This window comes from Pyrgilauda ruficollis, unplaced genomic scaffold, assembly GCF_017590135.1.
Source record: "Pyrgilauda ruficollis isolate IOZ18807 unplaced genomic scaffold, ASM1759013v1 scaffold23, whole genome shotgun sequence".
In the NCBI taxonomy this organism is placed as follows: Eukaryota; Metazoa; Chordata; class Aves; order Passeriformes; family Passeridae; genus Pyrgilauda; species Pyrgilauda ruficollis.
This window is the reverse complement of record NW_024522539.1, coordinates 15,688,316-15,697,458: the sequence shown is the minus strand read 5'-3', so window position 1 is coordinate 15,697,458 and position 9,143 is coordinate 15,688,316. Positions and strand designations below refer to the sequence as shown.

Here is a 9,143-nt window from a genome sequence, read left to right as displayed (position 1 = left end):
TCTGTGCAGAAATGATGACTGCTATGAAAAATGAAGTAGAAAATGGATATATCGTCCTGGCTGTATTGTATAATTGTTACAGAAAAAACTTACTACCATTGATTTGCACAATTGTTCTTAAGTTGATGTACAAACTGCCCCCAATTAGTACTTTTGCTTAAGCTTTAGTTATTCAGCTGTGGTTTGTATACACAGAAATTAAAAACTTCATTTTTAAAAATCACACATGAAAATTCATTACCTAATAGAATGGCAGCAGGAGGTTTATTCACAATTTCCTGACATGTTTTCTTCCACTGTCTCTTCCCTAGGACGAGAAAAACCAAGACTGTACAATACAATTAAACATAAAGGTAGGCATATATAAGTATAAATATTAAAAAATTATATAAAAATATATAGTAATGAGGTATGCCCTTTGCCTCTTAACACTGTGTGAAAAGGTGATAAAACCTTTTGTGCTGCTTGCATGCACACTGCACTCTGTGGTTTACAACATATGGTTTGATAAACTGAAAATGCATTTGATACATACATTTTGATGAGGGTGAGTGGCCACAATTCAAATAAAGTCAAAAGTGTTCCTAGCAAAGCTCTCTGGATTTACCTCAACTGCAGCAAGAGGGAGCTTGCAAGCCTGAAACACAGGCTGTAACAGAACCAGAGTGGTAACAATTGCTGATGGACCTTTCCTTTGTAAAACTTGTATATTTTCCTTCAGCTTTGTGGTTTTGTAAATTCTGCTTGCACGAAGCTCCACAATATATTTGAATGCTGTTTAAAGCAATATTTGTCTCACTGTGATCATATTTATGTGGTGTTTATGTATTTTCACATACTTTTGAGGGTGAATCCTATTGCTAATATTCTTTTCTGCTCTCTGGAATACAATTTTAGACAGAATGTGCCATTTTGAGACACCAAGTGCTGTGCTTCTATGAATAATTAAGCTCCTATGAGTTCAGAATGACTTTACAGAACCAGTTGGAGATTAGCAACCCAGAGATTTAAAAATTTGTTCCAGGGTTGACATTGCTACTTTACCACATGGAGTAGCATGTTCCTACATACATTCTCTGCAGTGTTGTTACCTCTAAAGCATCTGGGCTTTGGGATTTTTTCCTCATTTGCATTTACTTCCTCTCTGAGCTTCCTGAACTGCTAGATTAACCGTTTAAACAGTTTAATTAGCAGTTTTTAAATCAGAAATCGTTTTCTACGGCACTGTAAGCACACCCAGGTTCCGTCAATCCCAGGTGAACTGACGTGAACAATTCGCCCTGGGATGGCAGCAGCACGGGCAGGGCCCCGAACGCGGCGCCGCGGCCCCACACAGGCGAACGGGCGGTGCCCGAGCGCCTTTCGGCGGGACCCGCCTGAGGGGGACCTGAGGGCCGCTGGGCCGGCCGCCTTCCCCGCACCCCCGCCAGCCTCCAGTCTAACCCGCACGGCTCTCCGGGGCTGCTGAGGAGCCGAGGCGCGATGCTGGTGACAGGACGGTGCCTAAGGGTGAGAAGCCGGGGCACGGGTGCCGGTGACAGGACGGCGCCCGCAGCCGCTCCTCCCTCACGCGGTCTCTTCGCCCCGCGGAGAGACAGAGCGGCGGCTGCAGCCATGGAGCCGCGCCGCACGGGGCGCCATGTGCAGCCGGGCGACCCCGCCCCGCTCCGCGCGCTCGTTCGGCCCCGCGGCTCCGAGCGCCGCCGGCGGGCTGGGGATCCGCCACTGCCACCCGGGCTCTGTCCGTGCCCGGCACTGCCGCCGCTCCGAGGCCCCCCACCTCCGCACCCCGGCAGGCGCTGGGCTGCGCCCCGCCCCGTCAGCTGACTGCCGGGGGCGCGCCCGCGCTGGGTCACGCCGCGCTCGCCGCCCCCTCCCCTGCGCTCCGCTCCCCTCCCAGCCGGCGGCCGCGGCTGAGGGGCCGCCTACGCCATGGTGCTGGAATCAGTGGTGGCGGATCTGCTAAACCGCTTCCTGGGCGACTATGTGGAGAACCTGAACAAGTCTCAGCTCAAGCTGGGCATATGGGGGGGTAAGGAGCCCCTTCCCTCTACCGCTCCCTGTCCGCCGGGCCGCCGGAGTCGCCGGGGATAGGGTCTCGCTGGCCGCGGTTACCCTGTGAGGGGTTCGCGGGCCTTGGGAGAACCGACCCCTCTGAGGGGCGGGCGGTGGGTTTGCGGCCCCCTGTCAGCAGAAGGCGAGTTCCGGGGCCGCGGCCCTCCGAGACGGACGGTCGGTGTGTGGCCGCACGCGTCCCCGCTCCCTTGGGGGACCGTCGCTCCTTGTGTGCCCGTCGTCCCTGGCGCCCCCTCCCTCGCGTCGGTCTGTGGGGCGGGGGCATGGGCGCACGGCGCTGGCCTCGGAGCGCTTCGAGGGAGGAAACCGCCGACACCGATAAACCCCCTGTTTTTTCTCCTGTTCCTTCTCTCGGCTGCTGTGTGGAAGCTCGATGGTGCTGTTGGTTCTGTGGGCGGGCTCATGGCGCAGTGCCGCTGGGTGCCGGTGCAGCTGATGGGGTGCTTGGAGAGCCGTGCATTTCAGTTATCGGTGTAAATAATGTGTGTCAAACAGCCGGGATAGTGCAGGTGCGTGGGGTAGCTGTTCTCGGTGAATGTATCAAAACATTTCCGTTCGCTACGCTCTAGTCATGCAGAAAACCAGCTGAAGTACTGCCTAGGGAAGCTGGCTGGTTTAGGTGCCTTCCGTAGGTAGGTCATCACCTTATTTTTGCTCGTCATGGTTGTACGTATTTTAGCGTTTATGCAATATTAATACCTATACTTCAAATGGAATATAGATCTAAGGAATCTGACGTTAAAGGACTAAGAGGTATATTATATGGGCTTTCCTCGGGTATAATTCTGTGCCAGTGTTTCATTTAGAAATCCTATTACGTTGTCTGAGTAATGTGTTTGTGAATACAGGCGTGTGTTTTTGTGGCTCTGTGATTCATGATTTTTCTTTGATGTGAAATAATGAAAAACAAAATATCATTTTCCAAGTCTACCCAGTGTTGATAGAACTGCAGTTGTCATTCACACTGAGTAATCAGAAAGACTTCCTATTCTTGTGGGTGTATTTAATAGAGTAGAAACATGTTGACATCTAAGTTGGTGATGTTTTTATAATCTCTTCCAACTGAAATTTTTTCTATAATGCATGATTAGTGGATCTTACAAATTAGATGTTTATTGTGCTATTCTGTAACTGGAATAAAGTTTTCAGGTTTTATTCGTAAGTACTTGGTAGGATTGTGGTTGTGTTCCTTTTTCTAACATAAGTAATACTTGAAGTAATTTTTTCTGTACTTCTCCCTTTGTTCTAAACAGGTAATGTGGCACTTGACAATTTACAGATAAAGGAGAATGCATTGGTAAGTAGCCTAATAACTTCAAATTGGTTTTATGGGTCTAAAGACTGAGACTTAGGATAAAATGTTGCTCACTGTAGTCTCACAAAAGGATACACTGAGTTCTTTTTTACTGGTTCTTGGAAGTAAGTTCTTGGTTAACTGCTTCTAATTTTGCCCATTTTGCTGGAACAGAGAAGGAAAAGCTGTGGTTGAAAAACAAGAAGTAACTTGCATTAAGTTCCTGTACTCTTGTCTGGAAAAACGAATGACCTGGCTAATTTTCATGTTCTTTAATTTGGCTAATGAACATCTGTACTACTGAGAGAATCTTGCTCCAAAATTTAATGTGTTTCAACTTCACTAAAGAGAACTGTTACTCTTCTGTGCATTGAAAACACATTGGATCTTTGTATGACCTGATCACTGGCTTCTTTTTGTTATTCTAAAGTTTCATATTTTGCTTGTCCATTTCATCCATTCCTGGTGGCTTTGTTGTACTTCAAATCTATTGCTACAAATATCTTCGTGTCTAGTAAATAAGAAAGGAAAGAAGTGTTGCTTTGTGCATGCATTTCCTTCTTATGGGGATTGATTCAGATTCCAGCAGTTCTGATGTAGAAAAATGCAACGTCATGACTGACAGAGCCGAGAGTGAGCTGAGACCAAATCAAGAACATAAAGTAAGGGATCAATATTGAACACCACTTTTAGAGAAGTAGCCTACACTTTCTTGGAAAAGAAGAGATCTAAAGAATATGATATGATCCAGTTCTTCTTTTTTCCTCTAGTTTGCCTGTCTGCTGCTGTCTTGTTTTCCTTCTAAGATTTTCCAGTAGAAAAGAAGTAGCTTTTAATTTCTGTATGTAAATACAATACTTTGAAAATGTAATTTAAATTTTTTAATTTGATTTTTACTACTTCTTCTGTTTAATACTTTATTTTTGTCATTTACAGAGTGAACTGGATGTACCTTTTAGAATAAAAGTTGGTCAGATAGGTAAGTTTTAGTTCCAACACAACTATTGCAATGGAGATGTTAATATAGGCTGTAAGGTCAGTCTTGTCCCTGAATTTCTTTTATCAACCTTTCTGAAGTGCAATTATACTCACTGTTGAAAATGGCATAGAAATTCAAACTGACTGCCATTGATGTTATCTGGCAAACCCTGTTTGTGTAACTTTATAGATTGATGTGAAAAACACATCTGAGAGGTTCTTCGTGGAGACATGAATGATCAAGGGAGCTGTTTACTGTAGACAAAGTATGTGTTGTTCTTTAAAGGGCTGGTTAGGACTAGGAAGAATTTAAGTTAAATTCCTGAAACTGACAAATATGCCAAAGGCTTAGAAACTCTTAGTTTGTTGTGGTTTTTTTGTAAATTTCTTTCCCTGGTAGTCAGCATTGCTTTTCCATGTGAAACATTTGTAGGAGATTTATGTAAGAGTAGTATTTTTTTCTTCTACTTCCTGGGAAAATCATATTCATCCCACTGAACTGAACTTCAGTCATGATCTCAGGTTTTGACTTGAAGTATTCTGACTCAAACTGTGACTTTTTGCTGGCTTAAGTTTCCTCTGCATGTATTTTATCACTTCAAGGGCTTTATAAAATGTTCATGCCCGTCTGGTTTCTCCTAACCTTCTAAGGTGTTTAGGACATCAAGATATAGGACTAGTGCTCTTCAATGCTGGAAGTATTCTTTGAACCAAGCACAGTGGAGATGTTTGTTTTGATGTACCTCTGTCTGCTCTGTTTAGATAAACTTACTCTGAAGATTCCTTGGAAGAACCTCTATGGGGAGGCAGTTGTTGCAACTCTAGAAGGCTTGTATCTTCTGATAGTTCCTGGAGCAAGTATGTCAACTTCTCAGCAACAGTTAAATAATGGAAGAGAAAAATATCCAAGGGTACCATGTAAATGAGTCTTTAATAGCAAGTAGGTCATGTGAGCCACCATTTTTACATTCTGCTCCCTCAAGGAAGTTTCTACACATATGCTGGCAAGTTAGTAGAAGGGTGGGAGAAAACAGCACCTGTTGCTTTTATGGAGATCCTTGGTTGTATCCATTCCAAGTTGAATTCAACAGCCAAGTTTCCTCTAAAACGTGCTTATTCTGAATCTAGGTTTGTGACTTAGTTTAGATCTTTGGATGTTTTTCTGCTTCTAAATGAAAACAGTCGAAGTAATAATTCCATTCGTGCTGTTTGGAGGGAGAGGGAAGAGGGTCAAAGAACTTTGTTAGTTTTCTCTGAAATCAGAAGCTCTGGTATGATGAGAAAACTTGCAAGTTCCTGGAGCATGAAATGTATGTATAGAATAACTTAAAAATCTGTCTTATATTGCACAGACCACTCTTAGGAGTCTGAATTTCCACAGAAAAATTCTCCTGTGAAATAATGCATAATTGTGTAAAAAGAACAGTTTTGGAGGCTACAGTGTTGAGCAATGGAAAAAGAATAGCCTTTGCCTCAAACAAGGTGTTTTGCAGCATGATGTTGTATATGGTGTGCATTGCTTGATAATGCATTTTTATAACTTGAGATTTAGGATTAATGCTCTCCCGACTTGGCTTACAGGTGTTAAATATGATGCAGAGAAGGAAGAAAAATACTTGCAGGATAATAAACAAAAGGAACTGGCAAGAATTGAGGAAGCCTTGCAGAAAGCAGCAGAAAAAGGTATTGAGTTAATAACGCAAATCTCCATTGGAATTTGGGAACTTAGGCTGTGCTGTGAAAGAAAGGTCCTGATTTCTAATTGACTTAACAAATTTTGTTTTTTCAAGCATCTAGCTAATCTTACTACAGTGCTTTGAAAAGTCTTTTTACTCTAAAGCTTGAAAGGAATGTTGTTTGTTTGTTTACCATTCATTTATCCAGTCAACTTCCTTGGGAAATGGGAATTTATTCATCTGGTATGTCTTTTATTTGTTTTTCCCTTGGTGCTTTAGGGGAACAGGACCATACAGAACAATAGAAAGTACATTGTGTGAGGATGATGTTATCTTGCTTTAGCACCATAATAATAGATGTTTAACTGTGTGTTTTGGAGGTGCATGTGGTAGGTTGTTCTTTGATGAAAGGAACCTTTAAGGGGAAAGGTAAGGCTTGTAAACTTGCAGTGATAATGCTTGTGTTTCAGTTTCTGCTGTGTTTTTATGATATACTGAGTTTGGACTGGTTTGGGAAATGAGGCTCTTGTGAGCAGGAAATAATTCATGACGCAACAGAACAGCTAAGCACGAGCATAGGAACCTTAAACTTTTGCTCTAGGTCATAAAAAGTGTTAAGCACTCAATTAAGTCCTGTTAACTTGTTTTGTGGTGGTGATTTTTTTTTTTTTTTTTTCTGTTTGCTTATATTGTCCTAACCCATACCTTTAACAGAATTATGGTATTGGTTGGGCTTGTTTGGACAGAAACCAAGCTCAGAACCAGTGACAGGTAACTACATGTGTTGGAGGAAAAAGTTATCACTGAAGTTTTTGTCTGAATTGAGACCTGTTTGTTGGCTTGTGTAGTGGTTCTTAAGATGCATTTCTCTGATACTTGTAATGCTGCAACTCATGGAAAAGTTACTGGGAAAGAGATGATGCTTTCAGCACTTGGAAAAAAGATAGTTTGGTTGTAATCCCTTTGCTCATTTAATTCTCCAGTTACAGGAGAGTCTGTGGCCTTTCTCCTGCTCTGCTAGTTTGAGAGGTACATGTGCAATTTCCTTCAAATGGCAATCTGACAATCTGGCTGCAATGAAAAAAGGAGCTTTGCTTTATTTCTTGTCTTTAATATGCCAGAAAGTGTATGAGGTCTAAAACAACTTCAGTGAATGAATTTTGCAGCCAATCAATTCACTTGATACTGGGGTGAAGGAACGTTGATAGAAGTTTAACTCAGCTATGTAGCATGTGGATCCTGCACAGCAGCAGTGTTTCAGCCAGTGCTTTTTGCACCAGTGGCAAAAGGATGAAAGGGTAGTGTAATAAGATGAACTTAACCTAATGGGCACTGCTTGAGGAATTCCAGTTCTGGAGCTTCATGTATTTAAGAATGAGTCTGTGCACCTCTGGCAGTTTTCTTTTTCAGGAAAAACTTAATACATCCAGTCTTTGTAATGCTTTTGAAAAATATCATCATAGAAAAAGGATACTTTAGTAGCTCGGCTGGTAATATAAATAATGGGAATTAGATTTAGTAATGCTTTGCAGTTTTAAACTTTAAGCCTTGAGAAGCAAAAACAAGAGGAACATTTAAATTGGACTATTTTTTAATACTCTAGAAGTTCTGTAGCCATTTGTGTTTGTGTGCTGTACTAGAATATTGTACCCAAGAGGACTTGTGTAAGTCCTGCATGAGCAGATCCTTTGCTTTTGCTAGATATAGAAATCTTGGAGCCCATGTTGACTTGAGATGTTCTGTTATCCTGTGATCATATTTCAGTGGTAGCGATTTGTGTTTGTGGTGCTGCACTAGAATATTGTACCCAAGAGGACGTGTAAGTCCAGCATGAGCAGATCCTTTGCTTTTGCTAGATATAGAAATCTTGGAGCCCATGTTGCCCTACTGAACCATAAAATTCTAAAAAATTCAGCTCTCTCTCTAGGCTTTTAAGAGCACACAATAGCTGCTGGAAAGCTAGGAAATGTCTTGAACAGAAAGTTGTCAGGGTTTATTAATTTTTTCTGATTAATACTTGATTTATATTAACATGTTTAGAATCTTGATTGAGTCCTTGGATTTAAGAGTATAAATAAACCTAGAGATAATTTCTTTCAATGTGCTATTCATATACTGAGCAAAATGGCCATGGCACTGTGTCGATAAGGTAGTGTGAGGAGGAAGTGGAAACTGCTGACACAAGCAGATGAAACTATTTTCTTTCTTCTAAGCTATTACAATCTGTCTCTATCAGACCTCGTACATTGAGACCAGAGGCTGCAGGTCTTTTGCTGGTTACAAGAAACAATGTAAATTGCATGATTTCCCTATGTAGATAATCAATGAAACTAGGTATTCTGAAGTGAATTGGGCTGTGAGATACTGTAATGGAAATACTGCTGTGTCATACAGATTTGGTGAACTTCATATTAAGTCATGAGTTGATTTCCTTCTTTTAAACCAAATGCATTTTTTTGGTTATTTGCTGCCGTGTGGACCAAGGCAAGCATTCACAAGATTCCTTGTATGGGTTGGAGAGTCTGGTTTACAAGGACACCAAGCCTGGTGGGTATGCATGGTTAGTTACATTTTATACATGCATGATGAGCAGGCAGTTCAGATTTTTGAAAGTCCACCTCTCCAAAGCAGCCAAATGTAGAAGTGAGAAAAAAATACTTGTTTGGTAAACATCCACATATTGGTGGTTCTAGAAAGAAGATTTTAATGAGTGTGGATTCAAGTGGAATCTTGAAATGACTTAGTCCCCTTTTACTTGAGTGGCTGTTTCAGAAGATTAGGAGACCACTTAGATTTCCATTAGTCATGTTGAGCTCAAGAATGTTATAAAATGCTGACAATATTCTACTATAATTTTGCAACACCATCTTTAGCTGTTTGGAGAGTAATTACCCTTATTTAATGTGTCTGGGCTTAAGATAATGGAAGTCCAGGCTGTCTTAAAGCCATGGACAGACAAAATGAACTATTGCAGATTGAAGGCATTAACATGCTTTCCCCTGCTTCTCTTTATTTGCATTGCTCTCAAGTTAGGCAAGGAAACAGCTTCCCTTGAAATTCAGGGGAACTATTGGTTTTGTATGTGCTTTATTTTTAACTTCTGAAACCTGATTTTCAGA

The 9,143-nt window shown here is 41.7% G+C and overlaps 1 protein-coding gene across 2 annotated transcripts in view; it reads left to right on the top strand.

The window, feature by feature from the left end:
* Window positions 1–1,711: 1,711 nt before the first annotated feature.
* VPS13C (vacuolar protein sorting 13 homolog C) overlaps window positions 1,712–9,143 on the top strand; it is a 76,373-nt gene continuing 68,941 nt past the window's right edge. Inside the window, exons 1-5 of one of the 2 annotated variants that reach the window (XR_005955267.1) lie at window positions 1,712–2,032; window positions 3,330–3,373; window positions 4,307–4,349; window positions 5,111–5,206; window positions 5,930–6,031. Coding sequence is in view for 1 of the 2 variants with exons in the window: in XM_041468891.1 (XP_041324825.1) it covers window positions 1,933–2,032; window positions 3,330–3,373; window positions 4,307–4,349; window positions 5,111–5,206; window positions 5,930–6,031 (385 nt within the window). In the remaining variant the exon portion in view is untranslated. The remainder of the gene's footprint in view (window positions 2,033–3,329; window positions 3,374–4,306; window positions 4,350–5,110; window positions 5,207–5,929; window positions 6,032–9,143) is intronic. The other variant, XM_041468891.1, reaches the window with a different exon arrangement.